The sequence below is a fragment of the Syngnathus acus genome, chromosome 8, assembly GCF_901709675.1.
Source record: "Syngnathus acus chromosome 8, fSynAcu1.2, whole genome shotgun sequence".
Classification (NCBI taxonomy): domain Eukaryota; kingdom Metazoa; phylum Chordata; class Actinopteri; order Syngnathiformes; family Syngnathidae; genus Syngnathus; species Syngnathus acus.
This window is the reverse complement of record NC_051093.1, coordinates 9,159,657-9,181,052: the sequence shown is the minus strand read 5'-3', so window position 1 is coordinate 9,181,052 and position 21,396 is coordinate 9,159,657. Positions and strand designations below refer to the sequence as shown.

Genomic DNA, 21,396 nt, shown 5'->3' with positions numbered 1-21,396 from the left:
AACCATGACTAAAAGAAGTCTATTAATAGCACTCAAAATAATGTGTTTAGTCTGAATATAGCATCACCAGGCCTGTTTTTTCTTACTGTGAAACTAGGAGTAGTGACCGTTTTAATTATACATAAGAAATTATTTTATACTTGCTTTACACTGCATTGGAAATTATTATAATCAAGGGACTCAAGGGAAAAATGCAAGGTGAGTTGTGTACATTGTTGAAAATACCTGCTGCAAGTGGAATACACTAATAAGTGCACTATTTAAAAAAAAAAAGACAGATTAATATTAAACCTGGTACAACTATGACATTGCTAGATTTTGAAGCTCTTACCTGTAATTATACAATATCGATGAGCCAACTGCTGTAAAAATAGAAAGTGCATTAGTTATGAAACATTTTGCACATAGACACTTGGATCAGATAATGCAACACAATCTCATTTTATAGCCATGGACATAATCTTTCAACATGAATGCAATATATTTCAGATGTAGTGGAAACCTGTGAAGTTTGTGTACTGTATGTTGAACATATTTGCAGATGATGACGATGATGATGACGACAATGATGATGATGACGACGACGATGATGATGACGACGATGATGATGACGACGACGATGATGATGACGACGATGATGATGATGATGATGACGACGATGATGATGACGACGACGACAATGATGATGACGATGATGACGATGACGACAACAAAGATGATGATGACGATGATGATGATGACGACAACAAAGATGATGATGATGATGATGATGACGATGATGACGATGACAACAAAGATGATGATGATGATGATGATGATGACAACGGCAAATATCACAAAGGATCGTTCTGTGCATACTGCGAATTCTGCGAGGTAAATCTGCTACACAATTAAACAAATACTCTGGCAACAATTTTAATAAAACAATTAACAATGGCATTATCTGTCCAAAAATAAAATACATCGGGTTGGCAACATTCTGATGAAAAATTGTGGTCCACCCCAGCATTGAACTTCCCCGTCCGTCCCTGCTCTATAGATAATGTAATATGATATGTGGCTTATTTTGGCACGTCATCTCCTTTCAGCACTGTGACAGCTGTGATAAATGTCCTTGTGAAGAAGGAGACAAGTCGGCACATTGTGATGACTGCAAGGTGAGACACTTATGGTCGCTTACAATCAGCAGTCTTGATACTCGTTATTGTTCTGTATGAATTCTCAAATAGCTCTTTGACCCTCTGTCTTCTGTATGGACCCACTGCAATACCAAAATAAATATATTTCAAATGAACTCCGACAGCTCGACATTGGAGGCTAACTGTTGATTTTGTTCATTCTTCTTTTTTCCACAGATGTGCAATTTCTGCCATGTGTGTCCTGCATGTCAAACTCTTTGCCAACCCGGTGAGTGACTATAGAAGCAACCAAGTTTCTCAAGAGAATAAAGAGAATATTTCAATTATTAAATGTTTGGCGGATAAATAGAAAAATACAACCCACCAGATCTGTTGCATTAAAGTTACAATACATTTGACTTTTTCTGTAATTGTACAGTGAGTCAAAAAATATACTGCTGCAGTGTTTTGGAATACAAATTAGTATATACCATTAGCCATAGGAAGAAAGTAATATGGTGTTAATGAAGACACAAATTATTCTGTTTCCTCCAGGGGGATTCCTTGACAAAGTGACTGGGTCAATCTACACGTAAGTTATTGCTGGCTGTTAATAATAAAATGCGATGAACTACTTTTCAAATCGTATTCGTCATTGTGTGGAAACTATTGTCTGTGTCTAAATCCACAGGACTGTTGCCGATGTCTTTGACAACGATGATGACAACAACTGAGAGATGCCAATCTAATATTCCCACTTTCACTTCTTGATTTTCTTTCTTGTGGGGGCTACTAACTTGGGAACCTCTCTGGCGTCTCAATAGAAATTGTGAAAGTAATAATATATTTATGTGTCATTATGATATTATATATGCTGGGGAAAGCCCTGCTGTTGACAAACATTAAATTGTTTGTGCCACTCAAAGTTAAATAAATGTGTGGAATAAAAAGTGGGTACATTTTCATTGATTGGTGTTCTATTTATTACTTTGAAATATAATATGAAGTGTCCATGCCTGTTTCTTGAGTTTAAAAAAAGAATCCTGAACCACAATTTGTCATTTTTTAATTGATTATTTTTCAAGAAATTATAATATCTTTAATTCCATTTGCACAAGACATGATATAACAAGTGATACATGACATCTAAAACAACCTGAGTGTTGAAGACATTAATTTTTTGACAGTATTGACACTGCAATGCCTTTGTTAAAGTCCATAAGTGGAGACGGCTCAGCCTCTAACAAATAAAAATAAATTTTAGCTCTAGAATTATTTTTAGGTGCTTGAACCCCACCAATACATTTTCCTGGTGGCTAAACACGTTATACATCGAGAAATAATGTTAAAAACGCTGAAAATGTTCTTTTTTCTGAAATGTTATTGCGTTTCCTGTACAGCAGAGGGCAGCATTGTTATTTAAAGAGTGTGTTCCTGTTACCGTCACGCACTAAAGAAGAGAGGCGGCAACCTTCCGCTTCGCATGTGAAGCCTGAAGGGACACAAGTTACGAAAGCATTACTCCAAACTCATTTTTACGACTTCTCTTCCATGACGTCCCAGCAAATGGGGCTTGACAGATTCTGTAGCCCTGAAGGTTCCGATCGGTTCTGGGTGAGTTCGTTTTTCTCCCGTGGTTTGACTTTGTTCACCGTTTGTTTATGCCGGTGGCTCTGTTTTGCTAGCCACCGGTTGCACATGCTAGCTTAATCAGTGAGTTTTCCTTATTCGATGCTACCTACATAGTTGTTAATCCCGTTTACCAGTGTCGCTCAAATAACCGGTTAATCAACAAAGGTTTTGTAATTAAAATAAGTGTGTCTGGCTTTACATGTACTCTCGTGAATCTTGGGGAAACTAACCGCCAGGTAAATTTACATAACGCTACCCAAAGAGCATTTCATAATGTCGTTTTGTAAACAAGCAGACACGACCGAACAAGCAGCGGAGAGGTGCTTGAAATCTTCTAGTGTATGCTATGCACTGAGAAGCAAGAAAGAGCTGCCGCTTCAGTGGACCTTATTAAACAGCCGTCATGGCTGGTTGCATTCACCCCTTAAATCCGAGCCCAAACTATTCAAGAGAGTGGCCCAGTGGAGTGAGAAGGTGTGGCCATGACCATCACGTAGCTCCTCCTTGCTTGATTTCTTGCAGAACATGGATCTGAGAACAACAAACACTCTGAAACCAAATCTCTACACACACACACACACACACACACAGTGTGAAACTGCTCATTGTGTTTTTACATGAAGCAAAACAATATCATCTCTCTTTTGCCTCAACCAGGATTGGGACCGCTCATGGAATACTACAAACCCAGACTTTACTCAGTGCTTCCAGAACACTGTCCTGGTGTGGCTGCCATGTGTCTACCTCTGGCTGTGTGTCCCCTTCTACCTCATTTACCTTCGTAGCCACAATCAAGGTTACATATGCATGAATCACCTGAACAAAGCCAAAACTGTGAGTCATACATTACATACTTGTGTACTCATCTTTTCTGTTTTGTAATTTGAAGCATCGGAAAGATAGAATGATGGTACGTGTTCGTCTGTCTGCAGGCTTTTGGCTTTCTTCTGTGGATTATCTGCTGGGCAGATGTTTTCTATTCTTTCTGGGAAAGAAGTTATGGCAGTAAAGTTCCTGCACCTGTCCACCTTGTCAGTCCAACCATACTGGGCTTCACCATGGTGAGGGAATTGCTCCTATATATATATGTGTCTGAGAAAATCTTCCAGTTGGGAGGTCTTGCGTGGCAACTCAAGGGTCAAAAAGCACCTTGCATATGTTTCATGGACAATTGATTCAGTTTTCAGGATTGGTATGCTAGTCTGAATACAATACCTTGAGGGTAATGAAACTTTGAGTTCTTACTATAAATGAGCAACAGCCCAAATATGTATTTTTACAGTTAGTGAGGGATTGTCCTGACATACATATTTCTCTGTGTGCTCCAGTTGCTGGCCACCCTGGTGATTCAGTATGAGCGACTGAAAGGTGTACAGTCATCAGGAGTGTTGCTGTTTTTCTGGCTGCTGGCCTTGCTTTGTGCCACAATCACCTTCCGGTCCAAAATCCTCCAAGCCCTGGACCAGGTCAGTGTGTCACGAGTGCAGCAAATGATGATCTATATTTTCCCACAATATACATTTAACATGGATCACAAATTAAGAACGTATTCTTCCTTCTAGCCATCGACAATATGCGTGTGGAGGTACACCACCTTCTTTGTGTACTACACCTTGCTGCTGATTTCGCTGATTTTGTCCTGCTTGTCAGATCAGCCTCCACTCTTCTCCCAAGTTATCAAAGATTTAGTAAGTCTGTTCTCTGATAATAACGCTAATGTGACAGTGGTAGAGTCACCATTCAACTCTGTTTCTATTAGTAAGAGTAAAAAAGTGCAGAAATGCTCTTAAACAGGGTTTTTGCCATGTTAATACTGCTTACATGATTTTTAAGCAGTCTCACTTCCCTTAATCCGCCCTCCACCCAAACCAAAGTCTCTGACCAAATCCTCACGAGCACAATTCTCAAACATGGATGTGATTGTGAAAGTGTGAGGGTGCCGATAGTCACAAAGAGAATTCTTCGACAAAAAGTGTTCCTAGCCGTTCGACGCTAGCATAAACGCTGTGCTATTAACGATAATAATGATCTGCCTACTTTTCTTCTAACAATGTCCTTTTTTTTTTTATTGGATCTAACTGATGTTGTTTTGGTATTGCTAGAATCCTTGCCCTGAGCCCGGAGCTTCTTTCCTTTCCAAAATAACATTCTGGTGGATCACCAGGTATTTTCCATTTCATTCATTGCAGTATATAAAAGGGAATTGGAGTTTTCTGCCATCAAGTATCATTATTTATACATGTGTCATTTCATTCCATTTGATGTTACACTGGAAATAGTTGTGCCAATGCACTCAGTGACTTTTCCCTTTTGGTCGTCTCCGATTACATGCCTGCAATTGTTTTTATGAACCATCTGATTTTGATTGAACCGAATGTTTCCTACCAGGATGATGATGAGTGGCTACAAGCATCCCCTAGAGGAGAAAGACTTGTGGTCTCTGAACCCTGAGGACCGTTCACAAAAAGTGGTACCAAAGCTGGTTCAACGTTGGAAGACAGATTGTCAAAAAGGAAAAAGGTCAGGGGTCAGAACAAAGATGACATTTTTTCTTCATAGACTTTTTGCAGTCGAGAAAAGTTTCACCTCAAACTTGGATGTTAATAGAAGCTGTCTACCTTTCTTGGTGTTTCCAGAACAGAACAGAAGACATTCTACTCTCCCAGGCGGGCCCATAACCCTGGAAACAAGGAGAATCAAGCTGCAGAGGAGGAGTCTGAAATCCTACTCGTTAAAAACACAAAAAGGAAGGAGCCCTCCCTGCTGTGCGCTCTGTGCCTGGCCTTTGGGCCGTACTTCCTCGTCTCGTGCATCTACAAGTTCATACAAGACATCCTCATGTTTGTCGGGCCTGAGATCCTCCGGTAAAATAACGTTCAAATAACTCCAATGACAAGAGTAATTAAAATGGCCATTCTTATCTCTTGATTGTCTGTCTCCAGGCTTCTGATCAACTTTGTGAACAACTCCAGCGCCCCCTACTGGCATGGCTACTTCTACACATGTCTGCTCTTCCTCTGTACCTGTGTGCAGTCACTTATCCTGCAGAGGTACTTTCACATCTGCTTCATCACAGGCATGCGCCTGCGCACTGCCATTGTCGGAGCAGTCTATAGGAAGGTGCGTACCTTGACTCAAAATCGACTTTTCAAACCAGCGCGTTCGCTCAAACCTCGGTCTGCGTCTCGGCTCGTCCAGGCCTTGGTTATCAGCAGCGCGGCCCGCCGCACGTCCACAGTTGGAGAAATCGTCAATTTGATGTCGGTGGACGCTCAGCGCTTCATGGACCTGATCGCTTATATCAACATGGTATGGTCTGCCCCCTTGCAAGTGGTGTTAGCCCTTTACTTTCTGTGGCAGGTAAGAATCGACAGTTCATTTCACTCTTGTAAAGCCCTTTTGTAAATTGTGAATACTTCACTCTTGCGCAGAACCTCGGCCCGTCCGTTCTGGCCGGAGTGGCGGTTATGGTTCTCATGGTTCCAATTAATGCTTTCATTGCCATGAAAACCAAAACCTACCAGGTGAGATATTTTCACTCTCATTAATGACCTCCTAACTTGGTCACATGTGTTTTAAGCTTCTCGCTATTGATGATGGCTTACGCAGGTAGCGCAGATGAAGAGTAAAGACAGTCGCATTAAGCTGATGAATGAGATGCTGAATGGTATCAAGGTGTTGAAGCTCTACGCCTGGGAGCTTGCTTTCAAGGGAAAAGTATCAGATATCCGTGAGAGCGAGCTGCGGGTACTGAAGAAGGCTGCCTACCTTGGTGCTATGTCTACCTTCACCTGGGTTTGCGCACCCTTTTTGGTGAGGTTTTAAGAGGAATCTTCAGCTTTCTCAAGGCACCTTACATATTTATCATCAATTCTTTCTTTCTTTCTTTATTTGCAGGTTGCCCTGTCTACCTTTGCAGTATATGTGCTGGTCGATGAAAAAAATGTGCTTGATGCCCAGAAGGCTTTTGTTTCTCTGGCACTCTTCAACATCTTGCGTTTTCCTCTCAACATGCTGCCGATGGTCATCAGCAGCATGGTGCAGGTCAGTGTTGAAATCAACTCAAAACAAACATGACTTTAGACATTTGAATATATCGCACGGTCGGAAAGTAGTTCAAACACTTTACTATCTTAAGGCGAGCGTCTCCTTGAAGCGTCTGAGAGTGTTTCTATCACACGAGGAGCTGCAGGAAGACAGTGTTGACCGCAGAGCAGTAGTTGGCTGTGAGTTTTTATTTCCTCCCACTTTTTGTATTTTTTACTGAACCACTGGTAAATTTGACATACTTTTGTTGTCCATTTTGTCTTTTTTACCCCAGCCTCAAACAGTATATCCATAGTGAATGGAGTTTTCAGCTGGTCCAAAACAGAATCACCGACGCTCAAAATGTAAGGATCCCAATCGTTTGGTCTTTGTTTGACACTTTGATTGATTTGACCGTTTGCTAGTTTGACCTTATTTGTTCCTGTGTCTTTGCAGGCTGAACGTGTGTATCCCAGATGGCTCGCTGGTTGCCATTGTAGGACTGGTGGGTTCTGGAAAGTCCTCTCTTCTGTCAGCCCTGCTTGGAGAAATGGACAAACTTGAAGGAAGTCTGGCTGTCAAGGTGTTTAAGGGCACTACTGTAAAAGCATACTGAGCTTTACATCATGCAGTACAGTACCTTTATTTGCCACGTTACCATACAGTCCAAGTCAAATCCTAATTTCCTGCAGGGTTCCGTGGCCTATGTTCCCCAGCAGGCCTGGATACAGAATTCCACACTGAAGGAAAACATCATATTTGGCCAGGATGTGAGCGAAGCCTGGTATCAGCGTGTCGTGACGGCATGTGCGCTTCAGCCTGACCTTGAGATCCTGCCTGCTGGAGATTCCACAGAGATTGGAGAAAAGGTATTGCTTCACATCGGGATTATCTGGAAATTGGAACAAATAGAAACTAGCCAGTGACTGTCCCTTTTTTCCCCCCTCTATGTGCAGGGTGTCAATCTATCCGGTGGTCAAAAGCACAGGGTGAGCCTCGCAAGGGCTGTCTACTGTGACCGGATGGTCTACCTGCTGGACGACCCTCTCTCTGCTGTTGATGCTCATGTAGGAAAACATATATTTGAGCACGTGATTGGTCCGCAGGGCTTGCTGAAGGAAAAGGTGTGTGTGTGTATTTGTTTTAAATGGCATCTAAGTGATAACCCTGACCTAATCATCCGATGGTAATATTCTTTCTGAAATGTTCCGTATGTGGACGTATGCAGACCCGTTTGCTGGTGACTCACGGGCTAAGTTACCTGCCTCAGGTTGACCTGATCCTGGTCATGGTGAATGGGGAAATAACCGAAATTGGTTCCTACCAGCAACTCATGGCTACTGAGGGGGCCTTTTCTGAGTTTCTGCATACATACGCTGGGGTTGACCACGGAGACAACAATGGTGAGATACACTGACTGTTTAGAGTGTTGTAAATTTCTTTTCATTGGTTTATTTCCCCCCTTAGATTTAGACTCCAAGCCAAAAATAGTAACCAAAGGAATAGAGAATGGCAGTGCAACTGGTCTTGCTGGGTGAGTATAAACACTAGTTGTTAGCAGGATTAGGATAACCGTAGAATACGAGGTGGATGAAAAGTCCCAGCGCTTTTGTCGCCAAACAGATTTCAAAAGATCCAACGCCATACTGCAGTCATTGAAACGGAACTTTTTTATTTTTATTTTAAGGCCTGGTCAAAACAGCAGTACAAGCAACCTATCCCAGTCGGGCAAGGAAAAAGAGGAGCTCGGCAAAAAGGCCAAGGAAGCGGATGCAGGCAAACTAACAGAGGCTGACAAGGCCAGCACAGGACGGGTGGGTTGACAAACAACATCAATGCGTAACAGAGCATTGCTCAAAGTTTGGTTGCCCAACCATGAGACAAATCTACTCTTTTTTTTCTTTCTTTTTTTTTTATGCCACAGGTCAAGCTGTCTGTGTTCTGGGCCTATTTTAAAGCCATTGGTGTACTATCCGCCATTGCTGTTGTGCTGTTTTTTGCACATAACCTGCTTTCTCTGCTCTCTAATTACTGGCTCAGTCTCTGGACTGATGATCCAGTCGTCAATGGCACTCAGCCTAAAAGACAACTGAGATTGGGGGTATATGGTGCTCTTGGCCTGTCCCAGGGTACGTCGAGTATTTTCTTTATCTGTGTGGAATGTTGATCACATTGAAATCAAAGATCAAAATATATTTTTGGAATTGTTGTGTTGTAGGTGTGGCCGTCTTTGGCTACTCTTTGTCCATGTCCATTGGGGGCATCCTGGCATCTCGCTATCTTCATCAGTCCATGCTCTACGATGTCCTTCGCTCCCCTATATCTTTCTTTGAGCGAACCCCCAGCGGTAACCTTGTAAACCGCTTTGCCAAGGAGATAGACACCATTGACACGGTGATCCCCAGCATTCTTAAAATGTTCATGGGCTCCATGTTCAATGTGATGGGCGCCTGTATTATCATCCTCATCGCCACGCCGTTTGTGGCAATTATCATTCCCTTCCTTGGTCTGCTCTACTTTTTTGTACAGGTTAGTTTTTCCTGGTCACGATCTCCATTTCACATTAACTTCCGCATTTCTATATCGTTTTGAGTTGAATGGATGATGTGCTCTTTGTTCAGAGATTTTACGTGGCGTCATCCCGCCAGTTGAAGCGCCTGGAGTCTGTCAGCCGTTCGCCTATCTATACCCACTTTAACGAAACGCTGCTGGGCACGTCCGTCATCAGAGCTTTCGGTGAACAAGAACGCTTCATACGAGAGAGCGATCAGAGGGTTGACCATAACCAGAAGGCCTACTACCCTGGCATAGTAGCAAACAGGTTGGTTGGAATGGCATTTATTGTGTCGTTGCTAGATGATAAAAATAGATGATCGCCTTAAGTGCATCCAATTCATTTTGTGTCATTTTTGCAGATGGCTGGCGATTCGACTGGAGTTTGTCGGCAACTGCATTGTGTCTTCCGCTGCTTTGTTTGCCGTCATAGCCAGAGAGAACCTTAGTCCGGGTATCATGGGTTTAGCAATCTCCTATGCCCTTCAGGTAAACTTCCTCTCTTCAAATGATTCTTTCAGATGTGTCATGTCAATTAGGGCACAGACAGAATCAATGATCCCATTGAATCGGCTCACCTGGTTATCCTGTCTCATGTGCAGCTGACAGCCTCTCTGACCTGGCTGGTGAGGATGTCCTCTGATGTGGAAACAAACATAGTTGCAGTGGAGAGAGTGAAAGAGTACAGTGAGACAGAAAAAGAGGTACAGTACACGCTGTTTCAGAAGGACTTTGGAACGGGACAAAATGCATTGTTTGCATATTTCTAGTCTTGATTTGGAGTCACTCTGATGCTAATTTGAATATGCATCCTAGGCTGAGTGGAAGCACGAGTCCTCCAGCCTTGCCCCTGGGTGGCCCACTGAAGGCCGCATAGAATTCAGAGGTTTCGGTCTACGATACCGTCACGATCTGGACCTGGCCATCCGCAACGTCACAGTCAACATTTCGGGAGGAGAGAAGGTCTGCCTTTTTTTTTTTTTTTTACATTTTGGATTATGTTGTGCAAGAATTTCATTTCATGGCAATGACCCGAGACATCCACAGCTTCTAAATGTATAGCATTTAGGGTGTTTTTTATGAATGATTTATTTTATTATTATTTTATTAAGGGGATTTTATGTGTAAAAAATGATGGATGGATGAATAAATACAAATACAATAAAAGCCCCTTTTTAATCTCAATAATTTCCCTAATAGTGTTATATTTATGTACATTAATTAACTTAAATTGTGATCATCTTGACTCATCTTTTCGACAAAATCTTTCCCCAAGGTGGGGATTGTCGGGCGCACAGGAGCCGGCAAGTCATCCCTCACATTGGGCCTGTTCAGGATCATCGAGGCAGCAGAGGGTCAAATTTTCATTGATGGGGTAAACATTGCTGAACTTGGCCTTCATGATCTCCGCTCCAGAATAACCATAATACCCCAGGTCGGTGCTTGTCAGCAGAACAGATCTTTGTCCTTGCTTTTCAAGTCTCATTTGAGAAAGAGTGACACAAACCAAAGTGCACAGAGTCACTTGAGCTGTGTTTTTTTTTTTATGCCATCCACAATGCACTGTACCTCTTTTTCTCCTCTCAGGATCCAGTGTTGTTTTCAGGCACTCTGAGGATGAACTTAGATCCTTTTGAAAGCTACTCTGATGAAGACCTATGGAGGTCTTTGGAGTTGTCTCATCTCAAGAACTTTGTATCAGGCCTGCCAGACAAGCTTAACCATGAGTGTAGTGAAGGGGGAGAGAACCTCAGGTAAGAACCTCATTTCCATCTTTTGACACGACACACTTTTTTTAATTGTGGTATTTGGAAAAAGAAAAGAAAATGTGTGTTTTTCATCTAGCGTGGGCCAGCGTCAACTCCTATGCTTGGCTCGAGCATTGTTGCGAAAGACCAAGATCCTTGTTTTAGATGAGGCCACAGCCGCTGTGGACATGGAGACCGACACCCTGATCCAGACCACCATCCGTTCTCAGTTTGAGGGCTGTACCGTCCTTACTATCGCTCATCGCCTCAACACCATCATGGATTACACAAGGTATCATTTACCGCCCTAGAATTTCCATGACACTACAGGTTGTCTGATACATTAAGTATGTTCCATATTCAATTATTATTATGCACGCCCTCGAGTGTTGCTACGTGCTGAGAGTTGAGCTAGTATTCTTTTTCATTTAGGGTGCTGGTTTTGGAGAAAGGAGAAATGGTCGAGTTTGATTCCCCAGCTAATCTCCTAGCTCAAAGGGGATCCTTCTACAAGATGGCCAAGGATTCAGGGCTGGCCTGAAGCTTTGTCACAATAGTCCTCCAAGCTACTTTGCTTCCTGCTGTGAGGGTGAGACCAGAATTGGCAACAGCAGTTCCCGTGATTTACAAGCCAAGCAAGGATGTTGGTATAAACAACGGTCTTGGTTTTTACATGCCTACCAATCTTCCATCATAGTTGAACTACTAGTTAACTGCCTTTTGCAAACAAATATGCTTCTTTTTGTTCATGCCATAGCTTTAGGGGGTCCTGGGAAGGGGGCCGGGGCGCACTTATTTATGTAGCCCTTTTTGACACCTGTGCTTTCAAAAGACTTGGGGGGGCAGTCTCATCATCACACTCAAATACGGTGATGAGGTGGGCTTTGTCGAGATAGGCTTCCTCAAATACCAAAGGATTTTAATCCAGGGTTCCAATTTGTGGTGATTTGAGAGATAAGAAGTTAGGGTTGAGTTGTTTACGCCAAGTTCCATGCATTATTTCAGAGGGACATAACTATTTTCAGCAAACTTGAATTTTTTTTCAACAAACGTTTGGCTGGTGGACAATAGATCATTGATTAAAGGACTGGATTGAAAAAAAACCTATACTCTGAAATACAAGGAACTATTAAAACCACTCATAAAGCCAGTTTTTAGCTTTGCTGATGTGTTATATTTGTGAAGGCAATTTTTTATTTTTTTTGCTCTTTTGAATGTTCATCAGGATAGACAGGGTAGTGTTTTTCTTTTCAGACTGGTGGTGTGGCAGCTGATTGGTCAGAATCATCTGCTAGTCATTAACTAATGGTACAGACTGTGGTGGGTTATACAATAAATATTGAACCTTGTACGCACAAATTCAACGGATCTGTCGGACAGATTCCAGTTAACTGTCACTTTACCTGTTGCATTATTTATTTGTGTTCTCTTTCCAGCAGCTTTAAGCTAATGTTAATAGCAAATATTTAAGTAGATTATTTTATGCTCTTGTGGAGCTGAAGTACTTTGATATGAGTCATTGGTTCTTTGACAAAATGGCAACTCCAGGAGTCTGACCGACTCATAGGATTGAAATTTTACGCTGACATGTTTTCTTTGCATCTGCACTCATGTTTTTCAAGTCCAAGTATTTTAGCAAAGGTGCATCGCTTTATTTGTTGCTAAACTACTGAGTTTTCGTCGACTCAAAATACCAAGGAAAAAAAAAAGAAAAGACATGTATTTGTGTGTTGGGAGCAATTTTGTGTACATTGAAAACCTTCCCAAGTGTGTAAGAAAAAAAAAAAAAATTTCAATATGGCAAGTATATTAAAGAGAAAAAAAAAGACAAAACATCTACTTGTGCCTATGGAGTTCAGTACTGACAACAGCAGCAGATTGCAGTGGTATTAAATACATTTATTTTTTGTTAGCTATAATGGCGTTTTGTGATTTGAATTTCTTGAAGGAAAACAGTAAGGCTATGTGCCTGCCTAATGCTCAGACTGTCTCTTAGGCGAGTTCGGAGTCCTCACAGATTAGAGCCTTATACACCATATTGTCTATTTTTTTATATGAGAGTGTATGTGAAAGTCTGTTGTCTAAAATAGCCAATAGTCACCTTGGTTGATTCACCAAGACGTTTTTGTTGTTGTCAGTGAACTTAGATTGGGCAAAGCTTCTCCAAGGGTGACAAAATTCATCATAGAACCGAGAATGCAAATGGCATTGTCAACATCTGGGTGTTCTTGTCGTGTATTTGTGTTTTGTTATTTGTCACTCGTCAAAATCAAGGTTCTGTTTGCAATCATTTGGTTGTTTTCTTCCTCTTGATTGTAAGTGTGGAGATTAAAGAAAGTTTGTTTTGTTTATCAAGGCAGAATATGTTTTTTTGCATTTGTTTATACATATGTCATCCGTTTTAAATAAATACAGTTTATATACACTTTTTAAACTCATTATTCCAAAAGAAATTTCCCAATAAAATAATACAAATGTAATCAAATGACTCATCTGAAATATCAAATATTTTCATTTTCTCAATTTAACCATTTCAGCCTATTTATATCTCATTTGTAATTAAAAAAAAATAATTTTCACTAAAATCGTCATTTGTTAGTGCCAGTCGTGTCATACAATTTGACTAAAAACATCTTAATATGTCCGATGATTTATAAAGTGTCCTATAATGCTCATCATATATTGTTACCAAGACTTTGATTCGCTAGAATCTGTTTTTGGAAAACTACGTTTCCCACAATCCTTTGTCATGCGCTTGAGGGAGTGGAAAATGGCGGAGATTGATGGAATTGAGCTGCTGTTGCGTTCGTAAAACGCATAAAACCAGTCTTTGATTGTCTCTGATTTGTTTTCCGTCAAATCTCATGTGATAAAAAAAGATCTTCAGCTATGTGCATTGCGCCCGTTGAAACCGTCAACTGGCCGTAACAAGACTTGAGGTAATTTGCGCACACTACCCATAGTTGCTACATTTGGCTAGGTAGCCTCCGCTAATTTAGCTTCGCTAGGTGACCACTTGGTTGTGCGGTTAAATTCCACATAGATAACTTTTCAAAACGTGTTAATTCCTTTTGGCGATAAAGACCAAGACTGACTGTAAGTAACGCTGAAGCATCCCTGACCATTTTCCACCACTATCCGTAACCATAACGATCAATGCCAATCGTGGAATAGAAACCGCCGCTGTCTGGTTTATCAATGAAAAAGAAGCCGACAACATAATGGTCTCAGCCCTCTTGTAATGTTATTGACACTAGAAACCGAAACGTTGTGCACTCGCACTAATTGTAATATCTATATTATCAATATTAATAACGGAAAGGACACACATGATACTGTGTGATGGATGGATGGATGGATGGATGGATGGATGGCGAGACAGTGGTGTCATGACGTAACTGAAGGTGCCGCCGCCTGTAGCAGTTTTCTCCCAACGTACATAGCAAATGTTCAAGAGAAAACTAAATCGAGAATAAAAGGTTAAAAGAAACCAAGTGTCTGAATACAAATAAGATGGTGCTGGTCTTTGTCTGTCAAATTCTGTTGTCGCTCTTCACTTGAGCAAATTTACATCAAGACTGCATCTGTCTCTCTCCTCTCTGTCAGGTGCCTTTCCTTCCGGTTCCAACCCCTAGGTCCAGCTAACCAACCTTTATACATCCAGCTGTCCTGACCCATGGACCTGACGTCAGCATCGGGCCTGAAAAGGAGGCTTGCCGCCTCCTGCTCACCCACCGCCAAAAGAGAGATTGTCAGAAGCCCCCCTCGTCGCTCACCCTCCTTGTCTCGATCATCTCCATCATCTGATCAGTCTTCACCCTCATCGACATCATCCTCTCCCTGCGCTAACTCGGCAATTTTTCAGAACCATGTTAAAGGTCAGACTTGTGGGTCCGAACTGGTGAGGGTGTCTTCTACATCCAAAGCCACCTTTGCAGAATCCTTCCCTCGCAGTTTATCACAGTCAGGTGTTGAAGAAGGTAAGCAAAAGGAGATATATGATCCTTTCCATCCGACAGAGGGGGAAAAAGAGGGAAAGACTGAGGAAGATGAAGGGGAGAAGTACGATCCGTTTGAGCCGACTGGTTCGCCAGCGTCAGATGACGATGACGATGAATGCGGCAAGCTAACTGAAGACCTAACGGGAGGAGAAATTGATGAGGAGAAAGAAGAGGAGCCTCCAGACTCCACTGACATTTTCAGTGACCCACCCAGCCCTCCGTCGGCTGCCCAACTCCCTCATAGAAGACGAGTTGACTACAGCTCTACCAAAAGTCGAGTTAAGAGAGAGCGGGCTGATTCGGACCACTCTGAGATTGAAGAGGGGGAGATTGTTGTGGCTATTGAGAGAGGTGTGGGCAGCAAGAGAACGGCAGGGAAAAATCTCTCCCTGAACTCTCCCAAGATCACCTTTTTTGATCCGAAACCAGAACGCATCCTCCGCGTTTTAGATGGGGATGGCTTCGTGTCTGTGTGTGCCGATAGCAACTGGGAGGTGGACAGGGAGACGGAGGATGAGCCCGTAGTTGGAGTGGAGGATCTCAGAAGGAAATTGGTCAGCAGGAGGAAGGAAAGATATCTTGCCTTTCCGAGTTCGTCCCCACTCCCTTCCCAGCTGCCGCTTCCCCCTTCTCCTCCTGCTGACTTGAGACCTTCTTCCGCTCTCGCACCAACCGCTGAGCAAGCAAACGCCACTCGCAATTCCTCCAAAGGTTCCAAAGAGCACAACCGACAGAGAAGCAAGGATAAAAAGGCTCTGGAGAAAGACGAGAGGCGAAAGAAACGAAGGAAAGACAAGGAGGGAGATGGAGAAAGGAGCCGAGACAAGAAGCCCGGGGACAAGACCGATAAGGAGGGGAAAAGTAGAAGAAGCAGCAGAAGTAGTAGTCAGAAGAGAAAGAAAACACATCGCAATAGCCCCGAGACATCACAATCGCACAGCTCCTCCCGACGAGACAACCACGGCAGACCCTCCTTCTCTAGCCCTTCTGTGGAACGCCATCGAGAGCGGGAGCGAGATAAAGAAAGGGACCGCGACAGAGGTAGAGACCAAGACAGAGATCGAAAGAATGAACGAGATCGACACAGAGAGAGCGAGCAAAGCCACACCGTCGCCCAGAGAAGGCACGAAAGCGATCGACCAAGAAAGGATGAGCGGAAAGGAAAGGGACTCTTCCGTTCAAGCAGTGGAGAGCGGGACGTCTCAAAGCGGCCGAGAAGAAGCAGGGAGAGAAGAGAGGAGGCCGAAAGAGAGCGGGAGAGGGAACGTCGCCGCGACGGGCGTCCTGTTGTCCCCCCATCTATTCAGGACCTTAATGGTTCTGACCTCTTTGCTATTAAGCGAACCATCACGGTCACCACCACCACAACCACCACCACGGTACCTGGCTCTCCTATACTCACTCAAGCCTCTCCGCGTCGGATTGTACAGGACGTAGACGTGCCCCACAAAAGGAACAAGAAGAGAAGATGGCACTCGGGCGGAGAGGAGATGGACCGGCGAACTTGTCATAGCCGATCGCAGTCACCGCGGTATCACCGATACGAGTCAGACGGCTATCGGGATAAATTAGAGATCGACATGTTGTCTTTAGACGGCGAGGCTTTGGACTCGGACTACCCGTCCTTGGAAGATACACCTCCAGCAGCCTTGCCCCCGGACCCACCTGTCCCCAGTCCCAAATCGAAAACGGCCTCAAAGACCGAGCGGCGTCACCCAAAAAAGAAAGCTCGCACGTCAAAGAAATTGACTCAGTCGTCGTCGTCGTCCTTCTCGTCTACTAAAACCAAAAGCAAATGCCAAGCTTCTTTGTCAGTCACGTCCGATTCTGCTCCTGCCCCAACAACAGGCAAGACAACCAGGAAGGTAGGGAAAGACAAAGTGTGGGACAAAGACGTCAAAAAAGCTTTGGGACGTTCCGGCAAATCCAAGAAAGAGAGCAGCGCTCGCAAAAGCAAACTTCAGTCCAAAGTGTCTGTGTTGGTGCGTGAGGGTGTGAGTAGCACCACCGGGACCTCAATTGGCTCTGGTAAGCTGGGTATGGACCTCCTTGGTCCTGGAGGTACAGGAGGAGCTTCGGGAGGCTCCGTGGTGGGTGGTTCCATCGCTGTAGTCTTCTGTCGAGATAACGAGAGCAGATCGCCGTTTCTCAAACCTTGCACTGAGCCGATGTCAGTCGGAGTCCGCCATAAAGATCTGGCAAGTATGGGCAAGCGAAGCGCCCGAGCAGCACCGCCACCCCCTTTGACCGTGGGAATGAAATCAAAGAAGACTAAGCCTGGCTCCATCACGTCCACTTCCTCCTCTACCCCTTCCCCTTCATCAACATTGGCAAACAAGCGTCGTCGTCGCTTGGTCAAGAAAGTTAGGGAAAAAGCCGGCGTGTCAGACGTGGCCAGCGGAGACGGAAGCCAGTCAAAAGTCACATCCGAAGGCTGGAGCGGAGCCTCGCAAGAGGTTCTCTCCACTGCTGAAGATGGAAGCAAGCCCGTCAGTCCCCACGCTGGCCAAGCGGGCCCTGCTCCTTGTTCGTCATCGTCTTCCACCTCGTCCTCCTTTACCAGTGTGCTCCCGCCTTCCTCCCCACCACCCCGTACACCCCCGCCTTCCACGGCTCCCTTGCGGGACACCAGGGAGTCTTCACCGGACTCTCAGACGGTGGACAGTAGCTGCAAGACCCCGGAACCTTCTTTCCTCGCCGACGACTGCCCAACTCAGACCAGCCCCGCTCTTCCGCCGTCCAGCCCGCCCAGCCCGTCGGCGCCCCAAGGCTCCACACCCACCACCTTGCAGCCCGCTTCCGACAGCGCGCCCAAATCGGCCGCCTCGCCTCCTTCGCCTTCGTCATCGGCCGGGGGCGTTCTCGGTTCCCTCTCTCTGTCTTCGTCAGACCCCTCTTCCTCCTCGGTGTCCTCGTCGTCCGCCAGCAAGCCTCCTCCCCCTCCGCCGCCTCCTCCGGCAGCTCCCGTCCTCCCATGGAGTCTCCAGACAGGGGTGGACTGCACCACTGGAGGGGTTCTTGCATGTGAGTTTTGACAGCAGAAGTTTGCCATCTGAGATTGATTTTTTATTTGGCTAAGTACAATGTAGCCACACAACACATTGCTGTTTGCATAAAATAACCAGAAATCCTTTTTTTTTTTTTTAAATCAATGATCCTCTTAGTAACTGCACTACTCTTCAAAATGGAGGAGGCAAATATTGCCAGCAGAGCGAAAGCACAAGAATTCATCCAAGCGACCAGCCAGGTGAGAGGAAGAAAAAAAAACGATCCAAAGTATTTCAGCAATATAATAGGATTTGATTCGATGCCTCTTTTCTTACGGGTCTTCTGTCTTCAATGCAGATCCTCTCGCAAGCAAACCAGAGTCAGTCTCAGGCTCCATCAGCTGCCTCCTTGACCTCCTCCCAGATCCCTCCTCCCCCTCCCACCTTACCCCCGCCGCCCGCATTGAGCCCTGCACAGTTCATCCTTCAAAGCTCTCTGCCGTTAGTGGGTTGCACCAAAACTCCGCCCTCTCACCTGCACCCCAATCTCGGTGGCGGATGCGCACAGACACCCCCACCTGTCATGCCTGTTGGGCTGCCAGGATTCACAGGGAATTCCGGAGACGCTTTTTGGGACAATGAAAGTAAAGACCCTGACAAGGTAACGTTGATTCATGGCCCTGTCACGAGGGAAAAATAGATGATGATTTTATTCCTTGAATTCTTGAAATCAGTCTATCTACATTTTGATGAAATGTACAGTACCTGAAGAAGCTCCACACCCAGGAGAGGGCAGTGGAAGAGGTGAAGCTCGCTATCAAACCTTACTATCAGCGCAAAGACATCAACAAGGATGAATACAAAGATATCCTCAGAAAAGCTGTTCACAAGGTTAGACGCACATCAAATACACCTTTGGATTCCATTTTTCAGGACATACAAGGTTTCGAGTGGACGGACGGACTGCACTCAATGAAATGCTCGAAGCCATTCGTCCATGATCAGAAATAACTATCCATCCATTCTTTTGATAGTCCATTTGTTGTCAACCGATCGATTGTTGGACATCTAAATTGTCGTGCGGGAAAATCTTTGAACGGAATCAAGCCATTTCTGCTGCTCTTATCGTTTCAGATCTGCCACAGCCGCACTGGAGAAATCAACCCGGTCAAGGTCAGCAACCTTGTGAAGCTGTACGTCCAGCGCTACAAGTACTTCCGAAAACACGGACGCAAAATGGACGAAGAAGAGAAGGATGACAAGGAGCAGGGTGGGACTTTTTAAAATTTGATCTAGCCTAACTCTTTTCACTCTCAGATCTTAAGAAAGTGTTTTAGCGTTTCTCTGGAGTCTCGACGCGCTCCCGTCAACGCAATCGTTTAGCGTAATCGCTGACCTTTTATGTCCGTTTTTTTTTTTTCCCCCCCCCTAGTCTTGGCCTTAAGACAATATCAAACATGTTTGATATTATCGGAAGTCTTTCCGGTCTTTGCTGTCACGTGACACAAGCAGCAACCAATAGATGAGCTCGAACAAAACCAGAAACAGGAAACATTGATAACAATCATGAGAGCAAAGGAGAAACACCGATAAAAATGCAACTGTCCAGAACACTAATGGTGACATAAATAAAACTGTGCTATTATGTAATATAATCATAAAATCAGTGATGCAGAATTAAACTATGTCTATGTATCAATATTTATCTATTATATACATACACGAACGATATTTTATAACCAGAGCCGTGCCCCCGTTCTGTCGATCACGCTTGTTTTTCCATTTCCTGCACAAACTGCTGTCGCCAAAACTATCCGATTGTCCATTTTGTAGGATTCTACCAAGAGCATGATGGGGAAGCAGAATGCATTGCGCTAAACAAAATGCCGAAAGAATTTTGTAATAAGTGACCAAGCAAAATTCACTGTCTTTGAAAAATCTCAGTCTGAAGACTAGACTAAGACTAAAAACTCTTAACTTGTTTTTAAATGTGAGGAGGTGGGAGATGATCGTCTTTCGAGTGTATTTTCCCCCAAATCTCAAAAGTCTTTACATGTACAGTTAGCACTACTCTGCCTTTGGTTGTTGTGGACATCCATTGTTTTGTTTTAATGTTTCTGTTGTTTAGTCGACTCTTCTTTATGCATCTTATCTGTATGTTTTTACTGTAAATAGGTCTTTAGACAACAGGTCATGTATAGAAGATTCAATGGCTCCCATGTACATGCCAATAAAAGGCTAAATAATCAATACAATACATACCAGAAAACACACTCATTGTATTTCCTCAAATACAGTTGACACTCATCTTTTGGATTGTCATACTGTTTTATCGAAATGAGAAATTACTGAGTTTGTGATTGTAGCTGAATTTTTGATATACGTGACGCAATCAATCATTCATAAATGGGGCTTCATTACTCTGCCCTTCACCATGTTAAGTGCACATAAAACAAACAATGTAGATATAATGAAGTAGCAATGTCACATCAGTTGCAAAAAGTCACGTTTATATACGCTTCAGAAGAGAACATTTGTTTTCAATGAAAGTGTCTTCTTACGACCGCCACGCCATTTTCCACACAAGCGCCTCAATGCTGTGAAAATATCGTACCGTGACATTATTTGATACATCTCTTCTGAAAAGCGGACAACAACCGGTGGCAAGCCAGCACTAAAACAAACAAACACGTTAGAACGGAGCCGATCGCCATGCCGATTGCCATGCCGACGCCCAACCCGGAAGCGGTGTTGACCGTCACAGCAGCTGGATGCCCCTCAGCATCACTTGCCACTTGCCACACCTCCATCCAGTTGATGCTCCCAATATCAAATTCAGGACCTGCTAAATCCAGCTGGAGCTCGTCGTTGAAGTCCAGGTGGAAAGTGCCACTCCCGCACTCGATGACAATCTGGACAGCGACAAGATGGCGGCAGGCTGGGTAAGCGCTCCGACTCTTTCGACTGCGGTCAACGGGCGGCATTTTTCACGCATCTTCATTCATTCTTTCACCTTGAAGGGGAGACCGGCTCCGAAGGGGCGTCCGCGGGGAAGGTCCCCGGTCCGATTGCCGCCCCAATTGCTGCCCACTCTGTAGTTGAGAGTGAAGGTTTGGCTCTCCAAGTCCAAATCTAGTTGCAGCGCCGTGGTAGCTTTCTTGCCGTTGGCGTCGCGCCGGTCCAGGTTGACCACCAGCCTGCGTGCCGCACAAATGCCGTGGTCATGCTAGTAACCTTCTTTGGGTGCCAGTGTGTTCTTACCTCTTTGCTTGGGGATTGGGTCGTCCTCTGATGACAATGCTGCGGGCCACGCTGAGACCGTCCAGCACAT

The 21,396-nt window shown here is 44.2% G+C and overlaps 3 protein-coding genes across 3 annotated transcripts in view; all 3 read left to right on the top strand.

The window, feature by feature from the left end:
* The window catches only part of LOC119125536 (serine-aspartate repeat-containing protein F), a 4,373-nt gene extending 2,286 nt beyond the window's left edge, over positions 1-2,087 (top strand). Inside the window, exons 2-6 of the mRNA XM_037256131.1 lie at positions 542-873; positions 1,089-1,157; positions 1,356-1,407; positions 1,674-1,710; positions 1,810-2,087. Of these exons, the coding sequence (XP_037112026.1) occupies positions 542-873; positions 1,089-1,157; positions 1,356-1,407; positions 1,674-1,710; positions 1,810-1,852 (533 nt within the window). The 3' untranslated portion in view covers positions 1,853-2,087. The remainder of the gene's footprint in view (positions 1-541; positions 874-1,088; positions 1,158-1,355; positions 1,408-1,673; positions 1,711-1,809) is intronic.
* Positions 2,088-2,584: 497 nt separating this feature from the next.
* Positions 2,585-13,153, top strand: abcc1 (ATP-binding cassette, sub-family C (CFTR/MRP), member 1). The gene is made up of 31 exons (XM_037255810.1): positions 2,585-2,732; positions 3,408-3,584; positions 3,683-3,811; positions 4,079-4,216; positions 4,313-4,438; positions 4,853-4,914; positions 5,139-5,270; positions 5,378-5,614; positions 5,693-5,870; positions 5,949-6,110; positions 6,182-6,274; positions 6,360-6,563; positions 6,648-6,794; positions 6,889-6,976; positions 7,072-7,141; positions 7,233-7,359; positions 7,469-7,645; positions 7,733-7,900; positions 8,005-8,179; positions 8,244-8,310; positions 8,464-8,590; positions 8,701-8,905; positions 8,995-9,305; positions 9,398-9,597; positions 9,692-9,818; positions 9,932-10,033; positions 10,146-10,292; positions 10,606-10,764; positions 10,917-11,083; positions 11,175-11,369; positions 11,510-13,153. The coding sequence occupies exons 1-31, from the start codon at positions 2,670-2,672 to the stop codon at positions 11,616-11,618; spliced, it is 4,569 nt and encodes a 1,522-aa protein (XP_037111705.1). The 5' UTR covers positions 2,585-2,669; the 3' UTR covers positions 11,619-13,153.
* A 676-nt stretch (positions 13,154-13,829) lies between these two features.
* On the top strand, positions 13,830-20,320 carry scaf1 (SR-related CTD-associated factor 1). Its single transcript, XM_037255811.1, has 6 exons — positions 13,830-14,016; positions 14,684-18,102; positions 18,243-18,325; positions 18,424-18,726; positions 18,828-18,956; positions 19,200-20,320. Exons 2-6 carry the CDS (start codon positions 14,754-14,756, stop codon positions 19,347-19,349), a joined length of 4,014 nt encoding a protein of 1,337 aa, XP_037111706.1. The 5' UTR covers positions 13,830-14,016; positions 14,684-14,753; the 3' UTR covers positions 19,350-20,320.
* The last annotated feature ends 1,076 nt before the right edge of the window (positions 20,321-21,396 follow it).

Bases quoted from the DNA above. Each gene is read 5' to 3' on its own strand.
- abcc1 (XM_037255810.1), top strand. From the start codon at position 2,670: ATGACGTCCCAGCAAATGGGGCTTGACAGATTCTGTAGCCCTGAAGGT. The intron at 5,615-5,692 runs GTAAAATAACGT...GTCTGTCTCCAG, and splicing joins GTCGGGCCTGAGATCCTCCG to GCTTCTGATCAACTTTGTGA. The intron at 6,111-6,181 runs GTAAGAATCGAC...ACTCTTGCGCAG, and splicing joins CCCTTTACTTTCTGTGGCAG to AACCTCGGCCCGTCCGTTCT.
- scaf1 (XM_037255811.1), top strand. From the start codon at position 14,754: ATGGACCTGACGTCAGCATCGGGCCTGAAAAGGAGGCTTGCCGCCTCC. The intron at 18,103-18,242 runs GTGAGTTTTGAC...TGATCCTCTTAG, and splicing joins CACTGGAGGGGTTCTTGCAT to TAACTGCACTACTCTTCAAA. The intron at 18,326-18,423 runs GTGAGAGGAAGA...TCTTCAATGCAG, and splicing joins TCATCCAAGCGACCAGCCAG to ATCCTCTCGCAAGCAAACCA.